We start from the raw sequence: 27,331 nt of genomic DNA, 5'->3' as shown, positions 1-27,331 counted from the left end.
CATGCCAACGATGCCCTCCTGACTCCCTGTGAGCACATGACATCTCTGTCCTCCTGACTCCTCTCTGTGAGCTCATGCCAACGATGCCCTCCTGTCTCTCTGTGAGCACATGGCATCGATGTCTTCATTTTAAAGACAAGACAATGGAACTTTGAGGGGTTCAGCAAAGTGTCCATCACCACAAGACTAGAGTCAGAGCTTGCATCTTAGTGTTTAGTGTCTGAGTCTTAGCCACAGGATCGCTTTCTTTTTCTCAGATTTTGTCTGTTGCTGAGACAGAATATCTGAGAAAATCAACTTAAGGAAAGACTTTTTCTGGCTCACAGTTTGAGAGGGTTTAGTTCATTAAACTTGGCTCTATTGCTGCTGGGAGCATGAATGGTGAGGAGGAACCTCATGGAGAGGAACTCGGTGGAAGAACAAAGTGGCTCGCCTCGTGACTGTCAGAAAACAGAGAAGATGTGCATGAAAGGGGTAATGTGGTGTTTTATTATTCTTTTGGCTTTCTGGGGGGGGGTGTCACCCAGCTCCCAAATAAACCATTCACATGGAGACTTATTCTTAATTATAAATGCCCTGCCTTAACTTGACTTATTTCTAACTAGTTTTCCTTAATTTAAATTATTCCGTCTATTTTTTGCCTCTGGACATTTTCCTTTTCTTACTTCTGTACTTTCACTCTTACTCCCTGGCTGGCTGGGTGACTGGTCTCTGACATCCTCTTCTCCTTGTTCTCTTGTTGCTCCTTCCCCTCTTCCCAGAGTTCTCCTTCTATTTATTCTCTCTGTCTGCCAGCCCCACCCATCCTTTCTCCTGCTTCACTATTTACCATTAGACCATCAGATGTTTTAGACAGGCAAAGAATCACAGCTTCACAGAGTTAAACAATTGCAGTAGAAGCAAAAGTAGCACACCTTAAAACATTTTTCCCCAACAGAAATGTCTAGAATAATAAGATAAACTCTTTAAGGCACAGTCTAGTGACCTACTTCTTCCAACTAGGCATTACCTCCTTACAGTCCATTCAGCTATGGATTAACTCACTGATAAAGTTAAAGCCCCCATTATTCAATAAACCCTGGAGACAAAGCCTTCAAGGTTTTATCTTGAAGCCTTCAGGGGACATTTTTAGACTCAATGTGTGATCGCCTCTGAAAGTTGGTGGTGCTCTGATTTCAGCTTTCGGGAAGTACTCCCTTTGCCAGGAGACACATCTGATCACTTTCTCCCCACCAGACCCTGTACATAAGTATCTCTGAGTCTGTGGGATCCGAGTGTGGATCCAGAGAGTCTTGAACCTTACAAAACTCTCACTCCCAAAAACCCAACCCTGAGCTTGGCAACACCAACAAGGCACAGGAAAGCAATCAGTCCTTCTGAGCCCAAGACTCGGGGCCTTCTGGTTTCAGACACCCGAATGGACAGGGTAAAGTCACTTCCAGGACTCTGTGCATGGGAGGATCAGGAACAAGGACCAATCAACCCATCACCTTTCCCACTAAACTCAATACGATGCTGGGCTGCTCTGGATGTGTTTGACGCACATGAAGGGGACCTCAAGCCACAAATGACCTAACTAAGACCCTCGCCTGCTGAGACCCTCATGCCATTCCAGAGCCTCTCTAGAGCTTCCTCTCACTTATGTTGGAGCAAGCTTACAAGGTTATTTCACTCTGTTTTACTTCTCAGCCGTCAACCCTCAGGCCGTGCCTCTAGGTACAGCTGCCCGATAATTCCTATTGGCTTTACTTCTGTGTCCTCCGGGGAATGGACACTGCTCACTGCTCTGTTACTTGGTCCCAAGTTGGTCCCTTCGCTCGGCCACTTCAGTGTCACTATGGCCCAGCTGTATAGGGCAAGGAAACTTTGCTCTAAGTTTGGGTTAATGGAAGAATAATTATGAAAACTACAGATTACTAAAACAACTCCTAAGGGTTCACCCTTAGGATCAGATTCCTTATCTTGCTCTCAACCTGCCTTCCTCTGTCTGACAAAGGACAGCCCTCCTGCTGCCCCAACATACTCATGCTGGATACATCCCAGGCCTCTCTTGGCCTTGGGGCGTTAGCTGAAGAGATGACCTACATATCTCTTTACATCCTTAGAGCCAGTGTAAAATTAAATTTTTTGCCAGAGCAATTGCCAATGAGAGCATTCATTTGCTTCAAGGGCAAGCTTTTCTCCTTCCCCTCCCCACTGAGGTATGTCTGGCTCAGATAAGACAATCACAGGACGGCTGGACATTAATCAGTCTCTTCGGTTGTCTTCTACAGTCTTCACCATGTATACCTTGTTACACAGTGAGCTGATGACGTGGTTAAAACCAAGGCACTCCCCCCCACTCCCATTCCAGTCCACAGTCATAGACCAACTGGCTTCTTAGGTATTTAGACAGCTTCCCCTTCACAACAGAGGGTATAAATCCTTAGCACAATTCCCAACCCCATCAATACTGTCCTCCCCATTTCAGTCCAGTGTCCACTCTCAAAGCCCGAGATCATTAATCATTCTCCCTCCTGGCAGGCTCTTTCCACCGGCGAATGCTCCCCTCTGACTTACTCTGCCCACCTCTCTCCTTCGTCCCAGACCCCAGAAACAGAGCTAAAGAAGCGTGCACCTGTTGGACCAAGGCGGCCAGAACTAACCCACAGTGTGACGATTCTCCTCTGTTGCTCTCGCCCACCTCCCCCATCATCCCTCTACTTCTTAGTAGCATGGCAGACCTGACAAATCTGGCTTTTGTATTTCCTCCTGGAATCTGCCAAGGGGTGAGAGGAGGATGCAGGAAAACTCCTGGGAAGGAACAACAACACTTAGCGTGGTCAGCTAAGCTTTGGGATCACTCTGACTCCACGCTGTCCTGTGCATCAGAACAGCTCTCTCTCCTCCACCCAGATCCCCACCAGGGATGAGTCACACCTAAACAGGAATGACTGCAGAAAAGAGGCGAAGGCTGATGCTTTTCCTGTAGTCCCACTACTTTATGTTCTTCGAAGCCTACTACCTAATTTCTGCAAGCCCCTGGTCATGGAAGCATGAATGAATTGAGTGACTGGTGCCTCCGTAGGAAGCTGAGCTATAAAGCAGGCCACTCCTGCTTGCTTTGAGCTTCTTGCAGAATTAGCTCTTTGTGCTAAAAGAGGCGCACTCCTGGGCGTCTCTTCTACTCCCAGGAAACCTCCTTTAATGGTGACCTGCTGGGAAACATGCCCCGTTCTTTGTCATCTAAGACCTTAGCAACTCAAATGGTAGGAATTGAAGGCCTGGTGTAAGAAGGGAGGTTGTCCTAGGCAGGTGGGTAGTGTAGATATTTTTAGGTTGGCAGAGCCTCAGAGAACCCATCAGACCACAGAAACCCTCCCACTCCACCTGTGTGTCAGCTTTAAATTTGGATCGGATTCTGGTGCCACAAAAGATACTGTGTCTCCTGCCAGTGGGAGGACCCATTCTCCTCCTGCGCCATCTCTGGCTTTTCTGCCCTTCTGGTATCCAACTGGCTGGACTCAGTCTAACAGAAAGCAGGCTGCTAGACCAATCTAGACCATCTGTCCCAGAGGAGGGTTGTGGTCTTGCTCATGCCAGGCCTCCCCAGGCTGCAGAAATGGTTACTCCAGGAAGAATTTAAAGCTGGTATTCACCTCTATGCCAGTCCTCAGTAAGAACCGAGTTCCAGAATAGGAACTTCAGGAAAACGAGGACAATTCCTCTGCTTTTTTTATGGCCTCTTTAGAAAATGGGATCCAGTATTAGGCAGGGGATGTGAGGAAACCCGGGCAGGGGCAGGACAGTTAGAACACGTGGCTTCTGGGCCTGGAGCTGCTGCCACTCAGCACTGCTAGGGTTAGGAGTGAGTTCTTTGTGGGCTTCAGTTTCCTCTGTAGAGTGAGAAATTTGGGCAGGTTGTATCCAGATCTCATTGCAACCCGATCCAACATGAAAATAGGGCTGACTCACGCAATCTCTACAATGGCGCAGTGGAACTGAAATCCTGGTTATGTGTTTTATTCTAGGCAGAAGCAATTTGTTATATCTGGGGGAAGCATGGAGGGGCCTAACAGTGCTCTATTCCACTTTGTCTGCCGGTACAAATAAAGCCTGGTGGGGGTCGTCCATACCTGAAGCCGACGGAGATGCAGCTGCTGTGGGGTTCAGATGGTTTGTGTACACTGGCCTCTGACGTACTCCTGTCCTCTGAACTGCTCTGGATGCTTGCTCACACTGAGGCTCTGTCCCTCTCCCACCTGCCTCCCTCGGGTCATGTTTTGTTGGTTGTAAACTGTAGCAAAGAAAAGGCAAAGGACAGCCATGCGTCACGGATTCACGGCTTTGTCTTTCAGCTCCCCTCTCTCCTGGGCTCTGCAAGCTTTGTGTGGCCTCTGGTCTTAGGTAGATGCTTCCTCTGGGATTAGAAGAGAACACTGAGGAAGTTTCCGGGGCTATGCACATTTGTAGTGAGGTCTGTGTCAGCTGGAAAGCTTTGAGCTGCAGTTAACAAGGAATCTGATTCAAAGTAAATTGAACAGTAAACTTTATTTCCATATCAAAATAAGAAACCCAAAGATGGAATGAGATCCAAGATAGGTGACTAAATGCCTCACTTCGAGGGGGGAGTTTTGCTCCACCTTTCATTGCCAATGTTATTTCTTCTTCCATGGCTTCCCATGGCCACACCATAGCTGTCAGCTGAAATTATATGTTACATCCAGACACGGGGATGGACAGGCAAATAAGCGAAATGATCAAATAACCTCTAAGCACCCATGGAGATCAAAACCAGTCATTGCCAATGTTTTCTTCTTTCTCTTCCTAGATAAGCAAGAAACTACATTTTCCATATCTCTTGGAAATTAGTGTCTTATGACTTCAAGTAATAGGTAATTCTGGGGTGACATATTTAAGACCTGACTATGATGTTTAATGCCTGATTCTTGTGCCACAGAAATAATGGCGGTATGTGTTACAATAGAGGTGCATGGGCTAAGAGCAAGTTGGATTGCTAAGCCACTACATGAAGACTTGAGTTCTGTAGTCACTTGAATTTCACTAACTTGATATAAAGCCAAGTGAATTTTATTGTGGTTTTAAAAAACTGGAAATGTAGTGCTATTTGTTACTACAGCAAAACATGACCTATCCTAACCGAAACAATGACTGAGACAAAAATCAAGTCTTTCTAAATCATGAGTCTGTCTTTAACCATTGAGCATAATGCTTTCCTTGTTTCTTCATCAAAGAGATTTTTGGAAGTGATAACCTTGGAAGAATGAGAGAAGAGTAGAAAAGAAAGGGATACTCATGAGAACAACGATCAGAGGAAGAGTCAGGGAAGAGTTAGTGCATAACCCTGCCTATTGTTCCTACTATGAACAACTTCAAAAAATAAGAAAATTAAAGAGAGTAATCTTTAGAAAAATATTTATAGACAAGGCCTGAAGGATTTTTGATCTTGGCCAGGGAATTAACTGTGGCTACTATTGGCTGAACATAGTTTTGTAGCCTTCTCTGGGGAAGCGTAAGTGAGAATGGTGTCTGCTTTGGAAGGTAAGCACCAAGCCATGGTTCTGAAAACAGGACAGAGCTCCATTTGGGTCATTTTCTTCCTGTGTGGTTTCCCTCTTTCTTTGATTAACAAGGACAACCTTTTGGTTTAAGGCTTTTTGTTTTGTTTTTCGAGACAGGGTTTCTCTGTAGTTTTGTAGCCTATCCTGGAACTAGCTCTTGTAGACCAGGCTGGCCTGGAACTCACAGAGATCCGCCTGCCTCTGCGCCCCGAGTGCTGGGATTAAAGGTGTGCGCCACCACCGCCCGGCTTTAACTATTTATTAATCTTAGCTGCCTCCTTCCTTCGGTCCTCTGCAACCACTCTCAAGAACCAAGGACAGACAGACCAAGTCTTCGTATCTAAGTCTGGGGTTAATATTTGTGTTACAGCAAGGCATTTTGTATAACAAATCACACATTACTATGAAACCCAAATTTAAACAGATTGCATAGGAGACAAGAGAAGCTGAAATGTCTTACTTTTCTGAAGTAAAAAAGATATTACTTTCTATTTAAGAAGCAAAGACTTGACGACGAAGATGGTCCATTGCTTGCATGTGCGCCTATATATTGATTAGAACTGAATGCCCCAGCCTACCCACATCTTTGAGCAGGTGTATGTGGGTCCACCCCCTGGGGAAAGCTAAAAGAGGAGTTGCTGATTAGCATGCTTATGCATTTATTGTTAGCTGTAATTACTTGTTTATTAGGGCAGAGGTCCCCACTTATTACAGTCATTATGTCTGTCAGGAAGAGGTAATGTTCTTGAATTTCACAAATGTGCAAATTCCACAAACCTAGCCAGCCTCAGCTAGAACCCACTCTTAATGAAAATGCAGAGAAGCTCATTTTCAAGGAGACACGGGGCTTTTATTTTAGCAAATATGGAGTTTTCCTGTCCAGGAGTACCACAAACTTTTAGGTAAAGAGTCTGCGGCAGACTCTGCATTTTTCAGAGTCTGCGCTTTTCTTTATGCATTGTGCAAGGTGATTATGTGATACCCGCGCTCTTGCTCCCATTATCTTACCTCCCTCTAGAATAGGAACGAACAGTCCCATTTTCTACATAAAGAAAGACTCTGAGAGGCCAAGACCTTGGTCTTAGGAGCCTTATGCACGCACAACTGTGCGTGTGTGCGCATGCGCACCCTGCTCACCCACATACCTCGTTTAAGTCCATTGGAGAACATTGACTAGGCCACTTTTTCCAGTGTACATAAATTAAAGAGGGTCTGTGAAGCGGGGTGATTTCTAAAAGGACCAGGAAGTAAGGTCTCTACAACACAAGAGAAGAGGCATAGTGGCAGGACCAGACGAGGCCGCTAGCAATGAGAAGAGGCCACGTGTTTGCTGAGAAAGTCTGAAACAGTGTCTTGCTGGAGAGTTGAAAGACTAAGATCTAGGGTCTGGATGCTGTGGACAAGACTGGCCAAGTTAGGACATTACAGCTCATTAGTTGGGGCTCTGATTACCTGTAGTCCTTTTTGCTTTCGCGGATTTGCTGGGAACAGAGATCGTGACCCTTACGTGATGCTGAGCATCAAGTGGTCTCTGTGTCGGTGCCAGGGGTCAGGGTAGCTGTAGTCATAATGGGAAAAGCTGGCTGTTGGTGAGTGTCGTGCGCCAGACACCATGCAAAGCAGTTTGCATTCATTTTCCCATTTAATCTTTATCAAGCGCTATGGGGTTGGCTCATTTTGTTTGCAAATGAGGAAACAGCATGGAGACATTAAATGAAGTGACCAAAATGAAAAATTCAGAATTGCCAAAATCAAGGTTCAACAACCCTCTTCATGGGAATCCGTGGAGTCCTGAGATGTGTCTCTGATGTGGGAGTGATTTCTTATTAATAAAGAAACTGCCTAGGCCCATTTGATAGGCCAACCCTTAGGTAGGCAAAAAAAACCAGAAGAAAATCCTGGGAAAAAAAAAAGCTTAGTCAGAGAGTCGCCATGATTCTCCCGCTCCAGACAGACACAGGTTAAGATCCTCCCTGGTAAGCCAGCTCATGGGCTACATAAAATATTAAAAATGGGTTAGAACAATACGTAAGAGCTAGCCAATAAGAAACTAAAACTAGCTGGGCCAGGCAGTGTTTAAAAGAATACAGTTTCCGTGTAATTATTTCGGGCATAAGCTAGCCATGCGGGCGGCCGGGTGCCAGGGACGCAGCCCTGCCACCGCTCCTAATGCAACATGTCTCATACGCTAGGCACGCTGCTACTCCGGACTAGTTTATAAGACTATATCCTAAATTCGAACAAGCAGCTCTGTTACACTGGCATATTTACTTATATGCAGTTCATGAATCCTAAGTGGGTAGCTTAATGGATTTTTAACCAATATCCATGTAATAGCGTTCTATTTCGGTAATTAGTGAATCTGGACGGGTAAAATGCTGAATATCCAGAACTACTGTTGCAATTAAAAAACAAACAAACTTCCGAGTAATGTCATTTTGATCATAGTCACACAGCCTGCCTTGGTGTAACACAAACTCTTGTTAAAATTGATAGGACCCAAGTCTTCAGGGCCTATATTGTCTGGGAAATCAGATGCTCAAAATATGGCAAGTGCCTAAGGTAGCGTGTGATAGGTCATTATTTTTTGTTAATTATTTCCATTCTCTTGCACAGACAAACTTCTATGCTCTCCATATAGGGAAAATAGACACATCCTGTGAATGGCCCAAGAGTAGAGGATATTGCTATGTATGTATCTTAAAAAATCAATACATCTATCTGTCTGGCTATTGATCTACATATATGTACACACTGGGTAGTTATTTAAGAAGGCTCTTTTAAAGCAATGCTGCATTAAGTGGGCCCTCTGTTCAAATGGATATACGTGCATGGCTAAAGTTTCCAGCACGTGGGTATGCAGTACGGCTCACCTGTGAGCTGGGGGCTTGAAGTAAATACAGATTATATTCTGATTAAAGGCTACCAACACCCAAGTATACATACTTCTCCGACACCTGTGATTCCATGCATAGTCACATGTGACACAAACAAGTTGATAGGCCATTTGTGGGGTATGGCCTGTGGAGGGCTCCTCCCCAGGCAGAACAAAAGCCCTCAAGTCCCAGGATCACGTGTGGAGTGGACTAGTCAGAAGAAGAGCCCCGAGAAGCACCTGCTAACTTTTTCATATGAGCCTGACTTTGCAGACAGCTATTCCCTTAGCACAGTTGGGAAGCAGGTTCCTTCTGGCGTGTCCACTGTCTCATTGCAGGCTCACTGAATATTTAATGATACCATTTGCCTTCCCAGAAGGAGCTCAGAAAGGCTGAAACTGTTGTGGTTTCGGGAGGTGGGCCGCAGGGCGGGTGTTGATACAAAGTAGGCTGGCCAGTGTCCTCTCCCTGGAAGCACCTCCAGACTGGAAACCCTGAAAGACAGTTTGAAGCTGGGGAGATAGCAGGGCAGGGAGAAGAGGCCATCTGGGTGGTTCCGGGCACCAGGGAGGAGCCATGGGGAGGAAGAAAACGAAGTGCTGAGCTGGTGTCAGATGACTATACTCTGCAGTATGACGGAAATTGAAGGCTAGCACTCACATGGAAGCGCTTGGCTCGGATGCAGGTCCGCACAAGGACCATGGAACAATGAAGCCAGAAAGAACCTCATTTGTCTTTTGTTCTCAAATAAGCATTTTACAGATTGAGAAACTGGAGCATTGCTTATAGATGATCTCTGGAGTCATGCGGATACGTAGTGGTCAAAATGTGTTCATTCTGTCTACTTCTAGATTATTCAACAGTCAGCATCCCAAGGGATCTCTCAGATGGGTACCCTCTCGCTGAGCTACACAACCTCTAGCCATCAAGTGATCTTTTCAAGACTCAGGTCTGTTGCTTTAAATCCTTGATGGCTTCCATGCTCCCATGGAACTGAATGTGAACTCACTCCCCCTTACTAATGACTTTACATAGGATTCTTGCACCCCTCCCAAAGCATCCGGCCTCCAACCAGCCATCACTCTCTTGCTCCAGTGTGCCACCATTCCCACCTTTGCTTGCTGACTGCCCTATTGGAACTCTCCAACACAGTTCTTCGTGTGTGTGTCTGTGTGTGTGTGTGGGTGGGTGGGTGTTCGAGACAGGGTTTCTCTGTGTAGCTCTGGCTGTCCTGGAACTCTCTCTGTAGACCAGGCTGGCCTTGAACTTACAGAGGTCCACCTGCCTCTGCCTCCCAGGTGCTGGGATTAAAGCTGTGCCCCACAGCTGCGAGGCTCAGATATCTTTATCATTTGTTTCTTCTCCCTGTTTGCATCTAAATTCAGGGATCATTTCTCCTTTCCCCCACCAACACACATACCACCGACTCATCCCCTATCCCATTTCTCTGTCTCTATTCTTTATAGCCCTTATCACTAGAGGAAATTAACTCGTTGTACTTATTTTGTTTACTTGTCTCTTTTTCCACGCTGGGTTATAAGCTATATGAGGTCAAAGACAGCATTCTGTCTTGCTGTCTATATATTCCTATCCCTGAGAATAGTGTAGACTTCCAGTTGCAGAGAAGCAGCTCTCTAACACTTTCTCCGTTTCACTACCTCACCTCTTCATTAACAACGATTTGGACATCACTGTGTCCTTGTATCTGGAGATAATGTGAACTCATGCAGGAGGACAGCTAGCCTTCACCATGGTGGCCAATAACAGGAGAATGAGAACTCAGCTCTGCGCTTGTTTTTCAGAGTCGTGGTTTTGAAAATTTTAGAGAAATACCTGCCTGTCTGAGCATTGTCCAAGGTCGGGGTAGAAAACCTGGGCGCAGTGACTGATACTGAATGTCTTTATGTATATGTTATCACTTATGTAATAAATTATCCGCAAATTCAACGTGTTACTCTCTCATTTGGGGACACTTTCACTAGAAATTCATTGAGAAACATGGGTAGGGTGACATGAATGAAGAGCAGAAGAAGAACCAGAAATAAAGCATCCATTTCAAATTACTCCTTGTCCGTGTCTCAATGACAAACTTCAGGAAGGAGAAGGCTAGGGATATTGGTTAAGATGAGGGCTCAATATAGCTGGGGATTTTTATCATCCGTAAGTAAAAGAGAACTTATGCTTACAGTGATGATGATGAATGCGATGACAGTGGGGACAATCCATTCAACAAATGTTTCGTAGACGCTACTGTGGGCCATCATCATGAGACAACCGCAAACCCTGCCCTCGAGGTCTAAACCTCAAAGGAGGCATGGAGAAAATGACACTAGTGTTCCCTTCTCACGAGTTCACAGTCATTTGGGACGTAGTCTCTATCACCAGAGTCAACAACAACGTCTCAAAACTTTCTTCTAGGGCTGGAGAGATAGCTCAGCGGTTAAGAGCATTGCCTGCTCTTCCAAAGGTCTTGAGTTCAATTCCCAGCAACCACATGGTGGCTCACAACCATCTGTAAAGAGATCTGGTGCCTTCTTCTGGCCTGCAAGCATACACACAGAAAGAATATTGTATACATAATAATAAATAAATAAATATTAAAAAAAACTTTCTTCTAAGTTGTTCAGGCTGATGCCTGTTCAAAGACAGAGTCAGACAGAGAGGCAGTCCGCTGCGTGTGTTGGAGGTGGACAGTGCAGTTCAGACAGCTTGACACAGATCTGATTGTCTAAAGATTTCTACAGGTTAGGGATTCAGGCTCAGCTCAGCTGGTCCCTTTGGTTCAGGCATTTTCATGAATGTTTATAAAGATATGGGCCAATTCTGACCTCCTGTCAATACTCAGCCAGAAAAGGGTCCATTTCCACTTTCACTTACATGGTGACTGGCAGGATTCAGTCCTTAACTGTGGGATCGTGGCCTTGGTTCTTCTCTGGCTGTTGGACTAGCAGATACTTTGTTTCTTTTTTCTTGTTTCTATTTTCCCCTTCCTTCCTTCCTTCCTTCCTTCCTTCCTTCCTTCCTTCCTTCCTTCCTTCCTTCCTTCCTTCCTTCCTTCCTTCTTCCCTCCCTCCCTCCCTCCTTCCTTCCTTCTTTCCTTCCTTCCTTGCTTTTCTCCCCAAGACAGGGCTTCTCTGGTTACAGCTTTAGCTGTCCTGCAATTGCATTGTAGACCAGGCTGGCCTTGAACACACAGAGATCTGGCTGCCTTTGCCTCCCATGTGCTGGGATTGAAAGCATGCATCACTACCACCCAGCTTACCCTCTGTATCTTATCACGAGGCCTCTGTAGCTCACAAGAGTCAGAGAGTCAGTGCAAAGACTAAAGGGAATGTCTTTGGAACCTGATATCTGAGGTGATACTCCATCCCTTTTTATGTGTAGTAAAAGCTGGTCACCAGGTCCATCCACACACAAGGACATAAATCTTAAGAGGAATGGATCACTGGGGACATTTAGACATTCTCTACCATAAGCCAGCCTGAATTTTGAATTCTCTCTTGACATAAAATACAGTATAACAGACAAATAGCTATGTAAGGATTCCACATGGCACCTGGGAATTTAATGAAAAGCTGTACTGTGGCCAGGTGGTGGTGGTGCATGCCTTTAATACGGGCACTAGGGAGGCAGAGGCGGGCGAATCTCTGTGAGTTCAAGGCCAACCGGTTTACAAGAGTTAGTTTCAGGACAGGCTCCACCAAAGCTACACAGAGAAACCCTGTCTTGAAAAACAAAAACAAAACAAAACAAAACAAAACAACAACAAGACCAAAAAGGCTGCATTGTGTTGCAGGGCTTCAGGTTCAGAGACCAACTACATGAGCTTAGACTGGTTTCTTCAAGCCAAACATTTGAAAATAAAACTTACCACCTAATAAATACAGATACAGTGGTTCAAATCTGTTATCCCAACACTTGAAAGTAAAGGCAGGAAGATAAAGAGTTGGCAGAAGACTTGGCTTACAATAGTGGGTTCAAGGTCAGCCTGGGCTACAGTGAAAGATTTTCATTAAAAAACAATCACTTTGGTAGGATACTTGACAAAATATATGTTCCGAGGTTGCTCCCCAAGGAATTCTTTTTCAGTAGATTTGGAAGTAGCCCCTAAGAATATCTTCTCTCTCTCTCTCTTTCTCCATCTCCCCTTTCCTTCCTACGTTCTCCCTTACTCACCTTCATTTCTTCCTGACAGTATTGTACTATGTAGCTCTGGATCGTCTTGAACTCACAATCCTGCCTCCGCTTCCCAGGTACTGGGATCACAAATGTCTGCCACCATACCTGGTGAGAATTCACTTGTTTTTCTTTTTTTATTATTATTATTTATTTATTAAAGATTTCTGCCTCCTCCCCGCCACCGCCTTCCATTTCCCTCCCCCTCCCCCAATCAAGTCCCCCTCCCTCATCAGCCCAAAGAGCAATCAGGGTTCCCTGCCCTGTGGGAAGTCCAAGGACCACCCACCTCCGTTCAGGTCTAGTGAGGTGAGCATCCAAACTGCCTAGGCTCCCACAAAGCTAGTACGTGCAGTAGGATTAAAAACCCATTGCCATTGTTCTTGAGTTCTCAGTAGTCCTCATTGTCTGCTACGTTCAGCGAGTCCGGTTTTATCCCAGGCTTTTTCAGACCCAGGCCAGCTGGCCTTGGTGAGTTCCCGATAGGACATCCCCATTGTCTCAGTGTGTGGGTGCATCCCTCGCGGTCCTGAGTTCCTTGCTCGTGCTCTCTCTCCTTCTGCTCCTGATTTGGACCATGAGATTTCATTCGCTTGTTTTTCATTTTTAGATCCATTTATTGGATTGTATGAGTGCTGTGCTGCACATATGTATGTGTGTGTGTGTGTGTGTGTGTGTGTGTGTGTGTGTGTGTGTACTTCATATGCATGCACAATGCCTGTGGAGGTCAGAGAAAGTATTGAGTCCCTTGGAATTGGAGTTATGAATGGTTGTGAGCCACCATGCGGGTGCAGGGAACTGAGACCAGGTCCTCTGCAGGAACAAAAAGGGCTCTAAAACTTCTCTCCAATGCTTTTCTCCAGCTCTGCGAGTTTCTATATTTTTTAATTTATTCTGTCTCCCTCCCTTCTGTGTGCATGTGTGACATGTGAGTACATATATGACACAGCATATGCATGCATATCAGAGGACACTTTTACATGGGTTCCAGGGGTTGAGCTCGGCTTGTCAGACTTATGCAATAAACACTTTACCTACTAAGCCATCTGCTGGCCCCAAGAATTCCTATTTTTTAATGAATAGTCTAAGTACCTATGAAGAGGGTATCTGGCCCTGTATAGAATAGACGTTAATAATTTGCATATTAATGGAAATTCTGCAATTTTTTCTTTAGAGTCCATGCATTTGAAGATGGTCAATGAAGATATTACAGAATTTGGAAAAGCAATTTATAAGAAAGATTAGCATATGGATGAATTATGTATAATATTCACTTGCCGAATGATCTAAAGCTCAGAGCTTTCTAATTCCTGTAAAAACCTCCCCTGCCTTTGGCACACTCTGTCTAGGCAAATAGACAACAGCCAGCCTGGAGGCCCCTGGAGCTTCCCTGTTCGGAGAATTAAGTAGAACAGTTGCTAGAATGGGTCATATTGGATCTCTGGCTGTCCTACTATTTCTCCCTAGACTATTCCTTAGGCCTCTCATTCCGTCACTCTTCTTGAAGTTCATATGACCCCAGCATATTTGTATGCAATGAAATATATCTGAAAACAACCTCGTTTAAAAGAATAAATCCATTAAGGAGCTGAGAACTTTCTGGCGTGAAATGAAAAATATTGATTGCTTCCTACCTGTTAGCAATGAAATCCCATCCAGTTAATTAACCTGCTCAGCGATAAAGTTTATTTTTGCCCTTCACCTTCGTTCCAAATCTTTAAAGCCATTAAAACAAGTACCTGGTCAATGAATAAATCTCACCGAGAGGCATTTGGAGCTCTCTGTAGTCTGGCTCCAATCACCTTCCTGCCTTTTCTTTTAACTACTTGCCTCCAAGCGCCTTCCACCCTAACCCAGTGGAAGAGCTGACGTATTGTGTTCCTGCTGCCAAGAATGACTCTCTTCTCCCGAATTCTTTCTCCTTTTTTTCTACATCTTTTAACTTTAACATCAGTTTGGATGTCATTTCCTGAAAAAGACTTTCCCAGAACTCTGGCACCAATCCCCACCTCCCCCAACTTCTTCCCACCTCTCCTAATTGCTGCTAAACTGTAGGTATTACCTCCCTATCCTGAACACTCCGAAGACTCTTTAGACTTGGATCTACTTCTGTGGGCCTTAAATTTTGAGTGTGCATGTATTTCTGGTAGGAGACTCTTGAGGATGCAGTTCTAACCAATTCATTTCTGTATTCCCGTATCTTCCAACATCATTCCTTACCGATGATTGGTGTTCAGTAAATGTTTTCTGAATGTTTTAAATGGAGATCCATTGATTTAACATTTTCTTTATGGCTGCTTTTCCTCTTGAGGCTCATGATTCAACATTAAGGGAGTCTAATTCAGTGAGATGTTTCTCAGGACTTATATTACATTCTAAACAGAATTCACAAGGTTCTGTCTTTCTATAGATAATCCAGCTGTGTTCCCGCCCCCATCATTAGCAGCTTTCTGTTTACAGGGTGGCACAAGACAGTCTGCATACAGGTTCCAAATCTCTCTGAGATGTGTCTTTTCTGTCCCCTACCCCAGTTTATAACACAACACAATTGGAATTAGCATTTCATGGGTATAAAACCTTAAAGCTCAATTTTAGATGTGACAGGTACTCAGTCATTTCACACTGATGGGACAAACATATAGTTTTACTGAAAAAAAAAAGCCATTGACCCGTTCAGTCCTTTCCCAGATCACCTGCTGGACTTTGGATGCTGCTGATGAAAATACAAGTACTGGTCCATACAGGGAACTCTAAGCCATATGGAGGAAGACAAACATGTGATGAGATCAGTTTTACAGAGAGTGACCTGCACAGTGCCAGAGGCAGATTGACGCGGGGCCGTGTAGAGTACAGATGCTTCCAAATAGTTCATTTTGCCGCAGTGTCCTTACAAGGATCAATCATTTAGGCATTATTGGATGGTTATTAAAAGCAGTGGCAGTCTTTTTTATTCCATCTATTTATTTATTGCATGTGTGCATGTAGAGAAGCATGTGTATGCCACGGTACGCACATGGAGGCCAGAGGAGAACTTGCAGGAGTTACCTCTCCCCTTTCACCAGGGATCCCAGCAATCAAACTCAGGTTGGTCAGGCTTGGTGGTGGGCACTTTCACCCACCGAGCCGTCTTGCAGGCCTGGCATAATTTTCAGATACTGACTTTGAGCAGAATCTCAGCATTCATGTCAGCTGCTGGGACATGATTTAGCCAAGCAGCCACGCTTGGTTGGTTGACCAAGACCTAGATGTCGGCCTTTGCTCCCTAGGGCTCAAGGGAATGAATTATTCAGAGACATCTGCAAAAGGGCAGTTTCCTTCTGATTCACTGAGCTTCATGCCAATGGTATTTTGGCGTGGCGATCTTACTTTCTACTCTGTCTATAGCTTCAGAATATCTAAATACATTAGCGTAATTAGCTCAGCTGTGTAGATGACTCACTGGAGTGTGTTCTTTAAGTCTGTGACCCTGGAGGAGTGGTGAGTGTTGAGGGGGGGGGGAGAAATTCTAAATTATAAATGTCCCAGGTCTGCAGTTGTAAACACCGATTATTTATGCAGCCCGTTTTTTGGTTTCCTTCTCTTTGGGGGCTCTTTGCATTTAGGGATACTCTTCTGCTCATCAGAAATTCCTCCAGAAGGGTGGGTAGGGTAATACAAGTCAGAAAAGAAAAGGTAGAGGAAACTAAAATCAATTTCAAATTTCTCCTTGCTGTTGGCCCAGTGGAAGACTTGGATGGGGGGGGGGGAATAAGGGATATAGGTTAGCATGAGGCTGTATTATTGCTTTGGATTCTTATGACTCACAGCTGAAAAGAACATGATGGCTTGAAGATTGCGGTGATGGTGGCTATAAGTCACTAACAAACATATTCCTCATCTCAAGACATTGTGTCAGGCTTATGGGATCATTATGAAACCAAAACACAGCAGAGAATAGGAGGGAGGAAGGGAAGAAGGGATAGAGAGATAAAGGAAGAGAGGGAGAGAGAGCCTTTCCCATTGCAGTTTAAATTCTAAAAGAAGAAATTGTTTGAAAGTTTAAAGCCCCTTTTTCATGAGGTTTTAGTCATGACAGATTTAATCCCCAGCAGGTACCAGCTTCGATATGGAAGTCACAAAACTTTATCTTTTCCAAAGCTTACAAAGTGACATTCACTTTAAGTGCTTTTAATGAAGAGCACCATGGATCCTGGTTAAGAGGCAACTGTATTGGGTGTATAGGAGCTGAGGGAAGTGTTGAGAGGGTACAGTGAGCAGGGAGCCAGCAGGGAGCTTACATAGTACTGTCCACCCGAATCCTTTCCAGCTGGGGGAAGACGTGGGAGTGAGTGCCGGCATCACTCCACCATCCAAGTTCCCATTCTGCCTCTTTTACTCTTCACTGCCTCCTCCCTCCTCTCCTAAATCCCTCCTTCTCTTCGTTACCTCCCTTTCCCCTGGTTCCTCCCCATCCTTTTCCTTCAAACGGTTCTCACTCCTCTGCCTCGCTCTCTCACAGTCTCTTTCGCTCTCATCTCCTTTCCCTCCTCCATCCCTCAGCGGCATCTGCGTCAGGCCCCCACTAGCGTGACGCGCGGGGTCTGGGTGGGAGCTGTCCACTCACCCAGGTGCTGAACGCAGCAGCAGCTTCACTGGCCGCGCGGGTGGAAGTAGCTGGGTGCCTTCTCCGCTCCAAGAAGCTTGTTTCCAGTCCTCGGACCGTCAGTCTACTGCCCCGGCACCTCCCTTCCAGCACCACCCCTTTGGGAACTGAGCCAGGGGGGCAGCAGTCGCGGCGGCGGGTGCTGAGCAACGGCGGAAGACAACACCTGGCAGCAGGCTGGAATCTGATTTGCTTCCTTTTCGGCTTTTCTAAGAGATATATTTATATACGGTTCTGGGGATTCTCCAGGACCAAGCGGGAGCCAAGTGCCGTCTGCCTGACCTTCTCGGCCACACGGTCTCTATTCCCCCTCCCCACCTTCGGCTTACACCGCAAACAAGCCTTACGTCCGTCCGTGCCTCTGCGAGGAGAGGTAGCAACAGCAGCGAGCCCAGCCAGCCAGAGGCAGCCGGAGGAGGGAGGGGCGGCGTGGGGGTGGGAGCAGAGAGCGGGCCGAGGCCGCCTTAGGTAGGGGAGCGGGGGGCAGAGCTGCCGATAGGACCTGGCAGCCGCCCTCCTCTGCCCCCACCCGCCAGAAGCACTCTTTCTTGATTATCTGAGAACTGAATTGTCCATTAGTATTTTTTTTTTTATTCTCCCCATCACTTCCCCACCGCCCCTACCCCCCACGCCTGCCTTGTCTCTGGTTGCATGGCAGCACTGCCCGGGAGCGGGGGCTCAGGGCCAGCCCCCCGGGAAGGAAGAGGAGGAGGATCATGAAGCCTGGAGTTGCGACCGCGCTGGACCGCGGGCAGCAGCCAGAGGACCAGCAGGAGCAGCTCCCGCCCGGGAGACACCAGGACGCCGACCAGCAGTCGCTTCTGCCGCCACAGCAGCAGCGCCGGTCGCGTGCAGACCCAGAGCAGGAGGACGACGACAGCGACCCAGAAGAGGACGAGGAGGAGAAAGCGAGGCCACTTTCCAGCTCGGACCTGCCTATCTTCCAGCTCTCGAACCTCGCCCAAAGGGACCTTTGATGGAACCAAGGGGAGGGGCCGCGGATTTACAGACTGCAGCTGGAGTGGGCTGGGGGCTTAGGTCATGTAACTATTCCTTTCTCTTGTCCCCTCCCCACGCCCCTCTTCTCTACCTCTTTTCTCTACTCCATCACCTTCGCTCTCCCAAGCACACCCCTCCTCTATTCAGGACCTTAGGCTCTGGAAGCAAGCAGCCTTTGGAGGGTTAAGGATCTTTTTTTCCTACATTCTTTCCTGGTCCACCGCCCTGTACCCCACCTCTTCTGTGTAGTCTTTTGGCTGCATAGGCAAAGCACAAGCTCTTTGCCCAATTTCACCTGCAATCAATTCCCCAGTTCCTCTCTTAAAAGCAACTCTGGTGCTACTGGGGGTTAATTGCTCCAGTTTTCTGCCCAAGAGAATTAGAACTTCTCTTAACCTTCTCTGCATCCTCCCCTCTCCCCCCGCCTTCCCCCAAAGCTTCTTACTACCTGAGGAAGCTTATCTTTTCTCTCACGTGCAGTCCTGGATTCTTCATCGAGCTGGTTTCCCTAAGCCCAGATCTAGCTGCTCCAAATTTGATTTATAATCTTCTCCACCCTTTTATATAAGGGAGATTCACCACAGCCTAGAGATTTAAGAAGAACCTAGCAATCCTTTCCTTGGGAACTTTTAACAAGTAGACATTGGTCATACATCTCAGCCTTGATGCTTCTTCTATTGCCCCTATTCTGGGGTCAAAGACAGAAAGGAGACGACAGTCAGAGCTAAGTCTGAGGTTGGGGTGGGGCTGCCAGGACAAGAAAAACTTTTTTTTTACTTTGCATTTTTCTTAGGAGCGTTCAGAATCATCGGCTCGCAGTTGTCAGTCTAGGAGGTAATTTATTTGCTGCTTGGAGGGGTTGTAAGAAGAGCCAATAAGAAAGGAGGTTCTTCTTTAACACAGAAACACTGTGGACCCCAAGCCCCACCCTATCCACCTCTTCAAAGACTCCAGCTGCCCCTCTCCAGTCCTCTGCTTCCCTGTCACATGCTCATGCCCCTGGGTGGGCTGCTGTGGTGCTGCTGCTGCTGTGGCCGCTACTGCTGTGGATTGTGCACCCCAGCTCCCCAGATGTTGCGCCACCAGGGTCTCCTCAAGTGCCGCTGCCGAATGCTCTTCAATGACCTGAAGGTTTTCTTACTGAGGCGCCCCCCTCCAGCGCCCCTGCCCATGCACGGTGACCCCCAGCTCCCTGGTGTGGCGGCCAACAACAACACCCTGCCGGCTCTGGGTGCCGGGGGGTGGGCAGGCTGGAGGGGCCCTCGAGAAGCCGTGGGAAGGGAGACCCCTCCTCTGCCACCTCCACCACCTTTGCCTCCTTCCGTGGAAGAGGACTGGGATGGCCCAGCCACAGGGCCACCTGCCTCCCTGCTCAGCAGTGCTTCCTCCGATGAATTCTGTAAGGAGAAAGCTGAGGACAGCTACTCTCTAGGAAGTAGCCTGGACAGTGGCATGAGGACTCCCCTCTGCCGCATCTGTTTCCAGGGACCAGAACAGGTGAGTCCTTTCCATTTCCCCTGCTTTGGTGTGTGGTATTCTCCAGGCCATGAAGACTGCCACTTAACTGTTTGCCCTAGGGAACTATTATGCTGTTTCCAGTGTCAAAGACAGTAAGTGTTTAGAGTTTCTCAGTGATGTTTTGGTGAAGCTTGACCAATAGGTGCCGGAAGGAGGCTGTTGGATAACTAGCTCAGTTGCACTTGGATTTTGTACCCTCCCCCAAACCAAGTCTCTTCAATTCCATCCCCAAACTTCCCTAAGTACTCAGAACAGAAGATCCAGAAGCAATGAAGTGGAGAGACTCAGAGGGACCTTCATGTTTGTTGCTAAAAAACACTTTTAGCTGGTTTCTTGTTGATAACCCCCTCAATCCATAGTCACCTCTTCATTCATATTTCTTCCTTTCCTGAAATTGTACCAAGATTATGCTCTCCCTTCCTAGTCTCATAGAGTGAAGTCCAAAAACCCCTGTTTGTTTGTTTCCTTGGAGGCTACCTCAGTTTGCCAAGACACTTTTTGGTGATCTCGAATTTTCACTGTGTTGGAATCAGATACTTTAAGCCAGAGTGAGTTTAAGGGACATTGGGAAAGAATCTTGCCAGATCTACTCCCCTTCCCTTACACTTTCCCCATTCGTGGCATGGGACAGAGATTTTTTTTCAAGTCAGGCAGGGTCTCCCTTCCTTATCTATTCAGATTTCCACAGACAACCCTCTCATTACTCCAGCTGCCTAGTGTTCACAACACTGGATGGATGTGCTAATCCACAACAGTTCTGAATTGTGAAAACACATAATGAAGAATCCCAGGAAAACAAGACTCACCTGGAGATCAGGTCTCCTTAATGATGGAGGAGCGGCAACATTTGATAGGGATGTGGGCAGGGTTCTGTGATCACCTCAGTGACCGCTTCAGCAGTCTCTTGAAGTAAAGAGATCCTGGGTGTTCTTGCATAGGTGTCAGTAGAGTAGGGTGCCACATTGGTGTTCCTGATAGCCCCCTTCTTGCTAACTCTATGAGACAGACACAGGCTTAGCTGACGTTTTCATTCATTTTTCCTCTCTTGACTCTGAATGGGAAAAGCACTTAGGCACTGGTGATGCCTGGGGCTACAGCCTAGGCATTGTGAAAGGAAGTGAAGAAGTCTCTCTGAGAGACTGAGGGTTGGGCTCCTCCATTTATGACTATGGTTACCTGAAGCAGCAAACTAAATGCTGGTGGCTCAGGAGGTCCAGGTTGCCCACTCACTATCTTTCTTCTAGCACATTGCTCCATTGTCAATACGGGGCTTCTGTGGAAGGTGTGTGGGTCTGTGGTTAATAGCAAAGATGAGCCTCGCTCAGGTCAGGATTTGTCTCATTCAGGGACCTCAGCTTTCCCAAAACATAGAGTGATTTTGCTTATTAACTTCCAAAACTATTTCTTCCTCCCCCATATGGGCTGGCGCATGCGTGCGTATCACAGGGGCTATTGGAAGTGTGCCTTCTGGCAAGAGCTCTCTTGTCTCTAGAAAACAGCAAGTCTTGGAATGTGTGCTGAGATAATATTTCACCTGCTGTGAAATATTCTTCAAATAACTTTATGCCTCTAGGCCTCCATTCCAATTTCCATGAGATAGCACTTGCTTTCCATATTCTTGCTTTGTAGGAGAGCCCAGAAGTGTGAAAATACCTTGTAAGGGATTAACATATTATTAACATGTTTTTCGATCATGGAAAAACTGCATTATATTGGAAACAAAGGAGGATCATTAGTAATACCCTAAAATGCCCTCTTGTGACCCAAGGGCTGACCAAGGGCTGGGAACATCTGCTGTTCATCATCTTTACTGTGTGTTATAAATGAAACGCTGAATAAAAAAGCTACCATCACTGGAGGAATGGGTTCTCTTATTATGTGGGAGGGGCTGTGTCTTCACTGTGATGGAACCAAGACAAGCCCTTCTTAAAAATGATTATCACGGGTCAGGTGGTGGTGGAGCATGCCTTTAATCCCAGCACTTGAGAGGCAGAAGTGGGTGGATCTCTGAGTTCGAGACCAGCCTAGTCTATTGAGCGAGTTCCAGGACAGCCAAGGCTATACAGGGAAACCATGTCTTGAAGAAAGAAAGAAAGAAAGAAAGAAAGAAAGAAAGAAAGAAAGAAAGAAAGAAAGAAAGAAATGATTATCGTGTTTGGGGGGGGGGTTACTTGCTGTAGGAGCCTGGGATCGTGCTACAGTGGTAACAAGAGAAATGGGAGTTGTTATGTTTCCCAGTTCTCACTTTTATTTATAAAATTTCAATGAGGAAGGAAGACAAAGGAGAGAAGCTGGGGCACTCTAGAGAAAGAGAAAAGAGGAGAGGTGGAGACAGATAAGGGTCAGGTGGAGATTTCTGTATTTCAGTTTCTGTTGAGACAGACAGACAGACAGACAGACAGACAGAGATCATTGTCAAGCAGTTGTCTCTCCCTGGTCTAGGAGGGGAGTGATCTGTGACCTGAATAGCTGAATGGCTTGTTTTTTTTCCCCGTGTCCAAACAAAGGAACCAAAAACTTGCCCTTCCATATATCACACTTTCATTCACCACTACTCGAGGATCCAAAAGCTTGACAAAAATAAAGATTTGGTCTCCTCCTGCAAAGTGCTTACAGTAACACAGTGAAGGCTCCAGGGAGATTCAGTTAGGTTCACATTTGCAGGTTTCCACAAAGGACTTTGCATCCATTCACTCGTGTGTGCTTATTTGATGGTTAAAAGCCACAGAGTGCCATGGCTCCAGGACTAAACCTCCCTAAGTGAACAAAAGCAGATGAGATCTCTGCTGTCTTGAAGCTGGCCTTTGGGGGGGCACAGAAATGGGCAAATGAACTAGTAGGTAAACAAGGTGATTGCAGATGGAGAACCACAGTGAAAACAAGTAAGACAAGACCATACACAATAATGAGTTAACCATGAATGAGAAGAAGGAACAAGATAGTCCATCCACCTTCGATAGGGCAAGCAGGGAAAGCCTCCCTAAGAATGCCCCATCCAAGCTGGCACCTAAATGATGAGGAGGACCCGGCAGGGTACAGATCTGGGGAAAGCCTTCTCTCTGCATGAAACAACAAACTCAAAAATCCAAATGTGAGCCGACTTAGAATGTTTACAAAACAGCAGAGGAGTTCTGGGAGGAGAAGGAAGGATGGGGTATGCTTTGAGAACCTGTTGGTTCCATTCTAGAAAGTTCCTGAGTAGCCATTCCATTCTCCTCTCAGCCATTCGTTCATGTAAGACTGTGTTCATAGACCCCCGAGAGTGTGCGGCAGGGCCTTTTGCATCTCCCCTTACTCTCTACTCATGGCTAGTGTCTAACCCTCCCAGAAGAACAGTGCACCATGGTTGGTATGGTGAGGCTGCCTGAGGTCAGATGGCCCTAACTGGAGTAATGAACTAGCTATATGGCCTAACTGTGCCTCCGATTCCTCATTTGTACGATAATGACAGTCCCTGCTTTGTAGGATGACTCTGAACACCAAGTCAGTCAATGCTACAACAGCAGCTGTGGCAGTGTTCTGTTATGGTTATTATTCTTTCCAATGTGAGACAGCGTCCCCTTGCTTTGTTCAGGTGTGCCCCAGTGCACAGGCTAGCAGGAGGGCTGGTGCTGCCGTGGATGGCTTCTCTTGCACGTATAATGCTCTAGGCACAGAGTGCTGTTCCTCTGTTTCCAACACCAAAGTCTTTATTAAGAGCCAACTAGGCCTGCTGCTTTGCTGAGCAGGGGCTAGAGACACACGTTAGATGTGGCCCGGTCTTCTAGGATGTCACCATCTAACCCAGACATCATAGGGCCCGACAGAGATCAAGAACACACAGAAGATGAGCCTGAGTGAGTTTCGTTATTATCTGAACAAGAAAGAGACAGGTTTAAAAACAGCCAGTGGGTTGGATACCTATTCAGAAAGAGAGGCATGGAGGATGGTGGTGGGGGATCTGCTACTTTCCCCCAATTAGTCAGGAAGGCTTCTCTGTTGCCGTTGAAGACCAAGTGAGAGGAAACGGATTCCGGCTGAAAGATTGAGGCTAGGTAGAAAGCAACAGAAAAGATGTCAGAAAAGTGTGGCTTCACAAAGAGACGACACCACCTGCCAGGCTGGGAGGCTGTGGAATGCATGGAGGTGGGGTTCAGGGCTAAGGATGCAGTCTAGAGCAAGGTCGGGAGTAGGCACACTCTTTGGATTTAATGAAAAGTAGGAAACCCGTCTAGAGAAATTCAGCAGACTCAAGTGTCTTTCTTGTTCCTCCGGGGCTAGCTTCCTGAGAACTTTGTTCACAGAAAGAGAGAATAACAAGGAAGGTTTTAGTGTGGTGGGTTATTGAACCATAGAATAAAGGTTTTACAAGGTTCAGAGGAACCTGCTAGATGCACAGAGAACTCTGGGAATGAAGATCCAGAAGAGCAGTTTAGGCCCAGATGATGCATTGGCTCTTCTAGGAACTGCGGTTTGAGTTTGTATTTCCTTGTGTACTTGCTTCATTAATACCTCTTTGCGCAATGAACAAACCCATACCTAAAGCCTATGAATCTTAAACAAAGATGCTCTCACACTGTAGGCTAGAATATTTACAAGTAATAAAGCCATCTAAACAGACTGTTAAATACAGCTCTCTCCTCTCAATCTGACTACTGTGGATTCAAAGTAAGTAGGAGAATGAGTTTGAATTTATAAATTTGAGATTTGTCTGAATTCTGCATTGGCCGATGGAGATATCCACAGACCACTCTGATTCTCTCATCTAAGTTCTGTCCATACCATTTGCTAAACAGTGGTTTCTTCCCATAGTCCTCTCGCCTAGGATGGAAGTTTATAGACCTGAAGAAAGTCCTCCAGGTCCTAGGAGCAGGCTTATCTCTATCTGGGCAAGAACTCCAGGGTACCAGGTAACTGGAGCACATTCCAGAAGAGGGACGTGGCTCCTTCTCTGTTGTCAGCTGTGCTTGAGGAGGGAACAGCTATTAACTTCTAAAGCCAGAGGACTTGCCTGGGTCCAAGGGAGGCATTAGGAAAGGACTATAAGATCCCAGGAGAAAGCGACTTGTGTGATTTTTTTCTCACCAGGTCATTAGATCTCAGCCCAGAGCCTGGGACTCACGTCAGTGCTCTAAATTAGGTGATGAAATGTTTGCTCGAGTGGACATATCCATAGTCAAGATAATTGGGAAAAAAAGAGAGAATGTTTAGGAGAAAAAGTAAAAAAAAAAAAAAAGCCCACTGCTATCCAATGCTGAGAGTGTGTTGTATGAAAGAAGGGCCATAAAGGGGAGAGCCTTGGCTGGTGAGGGATCTCCAGGGGAGTCAGTTTGAGCTTTAATACTATCAAGTACATTCTGTCAACGCTAGGCAAAGATGCCATAGACAGGTTAAGAGAGAAATTTTATGGGCTAGAGGATGATCCTTTCTTGGCTTGAGAGTTTCATTTCACAAAGACATTGGGGGGGGGGGCAAAGGGATTTCTTAAATCCAAGCAGAAAGAAATGACACCCTATCCTGCAAGGCTTATCTAATGTTGGGACATCTTGTCTCAGTAAGCAGAGTATTCAAATGTATCCTTGAGAAATAAGTGGACTTTGTCATTGTTTATAGGAACCCCAAATTCTTGGTAGTCCTATGATTGGTGTAATCATGGCTTTTCACCATGCACGTACCAGGGTAGGGAGCAAGCTCTTCATGTTCGATAGGCAAGACACCACCACAGATGGAAGAATACAGGTGGCCACTATCTTCAGTTTTTCTATTGCTGTCTTTTAGTTTCTACTTCCACTTAAAGTTCCTACTTCAGCTTCTATGGGTCCTACTAAAACTGCAAGCTCCAAGGACCCTTTCTTCATCTTAATGCTAATTCTTCATTATGGATGCTCTAATGTCTGCTGGGCACTGATATAAAGATGCTCAAACCTCACAGCCAGGTACTAGATATTTTGCCGATTTGGGTATTATTGACATGCACAGACCATGCTTATGAAAATACCAGAATATGTCTCTTTCTCTCTATCTCCGTCTTTCTCTATCTTTTTCACACACACACACACACACACACACACACACACACACACACACACACACACACAGAGAAAGAGAGCAAGAGAAAGTGAGCAAGAGATAGATAGAGGGAGAGAGAGGGATGGGTTGGGGGAAGACACCGTCTTGACAGCTGTACAATCAATTATCTGTTGATCCTTTCACCAGTGGTTCTCAACCCTCCTAATGCTGCGACCCTTTGATACAGTTCTTCATGTTGTAGTGATCCCCAAACCTAAGATTATTTTTGTGGCTGCTTCATAACTGTAACTCTGCCACCATTGTGAATCGTTATGTAAACGTCTGCTATGTGAAAGAATTGCTTGCCACCCCCCAAAGGGTCATGACCCACAGGTTGAGAACCACGGCTCCACCTATTGCTCTCTAGAGTGATCTTGCTCTTGCCAGTCTGCATCAGTTTGGGAAGCTTTGACTCACTTATTGGGTGTGGCTTCAGGCTCAGCCATTCGTCTAGAGAGTTACTTAATACAGCTGGAAGGGCAGGAAGTTGAGAAATACGAATTCTGAGAGAAGGTAGACACGGGGAAGAGCTGAGAACGTGGTTGGAGAAGCCCAGTTGTATCCTATGAGTGTAGGACAGGGAAGGAAGCTGAAGGAAGGGGGCATTCTAGAAGGGCTGAGGGAATGAACGAGCACTTCTTGTTTGATGGAGAGAAAGCCTGAATGTAAAGAAGCTGGCAAGTGAACATTGTGTGGCCCAAGCTGCACAGCGTCCCCTCCCCTACACGAGATGAATTGTATGCAAGGCAGGATGTGCATATATACATATATATTATATCCAGTGCATATTTGATATCTCCTTGTTTGGATGTGAAAAGCAAAAATGGATGTACACAGGGGAGCTAACCTCATGACAAAATTGAATAAATTATGTTTTCCAGAATATCTGTTACTTGTTCTTTAGACATTCTTTATACATACATGACAATTTCATATATAGAGAGTATGTATTGATGTTATCTACCCCTGACTCCCCTTCCCACTCCCTCTGACTGTCCTCCAAAATAGCCCTTTCCACTTCCATTTCATATCTTCTCCTTTTTACTTTCTTCTTCTTCCTTTTCCTCTTCTCCTTCTCCTTTTTTTTGGGGGGGGCAGGGGGGACAGGGTTTCTTTGTGTAGCTTTGGAGCCTGTCCTGGAACTCACTCTATAGACCAGTTTGGCCTCAAACTCACAGAGATCCACCTGCCTCTGCCTCCTGAGTGCTGAGATTAAAGGTGTGTGCCATCATTGCTATAATCAGTGATGCCTGTTAGAATTCTGATGCTGTTGGCTTGATCTCGTGTGGGTGGCCGCAGCGCAGGGAGTTCATGAGAGCGGCGACTCTATCATGTCCAGAAGGCAGCATCTCAGAGCATTCTCCCATCATCCAGCTCTTACGTTCTTCCCCCCTCCTTCGCTGGTCTTGAGCTGGAGGGTGATAGAGATGTCCCAGTTGCAGATGGACACTCAACAGTCAATTATCCTCCGCACTTTGATCAGTTAAGAGTCTGTACATGAATTGCCTGCC

The 27,331-nt window shown here is 46.1% G+C and overlaps 1 protein-coding gene across 1 annotated transcript in view; it reads left to right on the top strand.

Annotated features, from left to right (window-relative positions):
- Window positions 1-19,235: 19,235 nt before the first annotated feature.
- Marchf4 (membrane associated ring-CH-type finger 4) overlaps window positions 19,236-27,331 on the top strand; it is a 129,179-nt gene continuing 121,083 nt past the window's right edge. Inside the window, exon 1 of the mRNA XM_050123772.1 lies at window positions 19,236-19,751. Coding sequence (XP_049979729.1) covers window positions 19,242-19,751 — 510 coding nt within the window. The 5' untranslated portion in view covers window positions 19,236-19,241. The remainder of the gene's footprint in view (window positions 19,752-27,331) is intronic.

This window comes from Alexandromys fortis, unplaced genomic scaffold, assembly GCF_014885135.2.
Source record: "Alexandromys fortis isolate MF-2015 unplaced genomic scaffold, M_Fortis_MF-2015_v1.1 scaffold_220, whole genome shotgun sequence".
NCBI lineage: Eukaryota > Metazoa > Chordata > Mammalia > Rodentia > Cricetidae > Alexandromys > Alexandromys fortis.
This window is presented reverse-complemented; position numbering and strand designations above follow the sequence as displayed.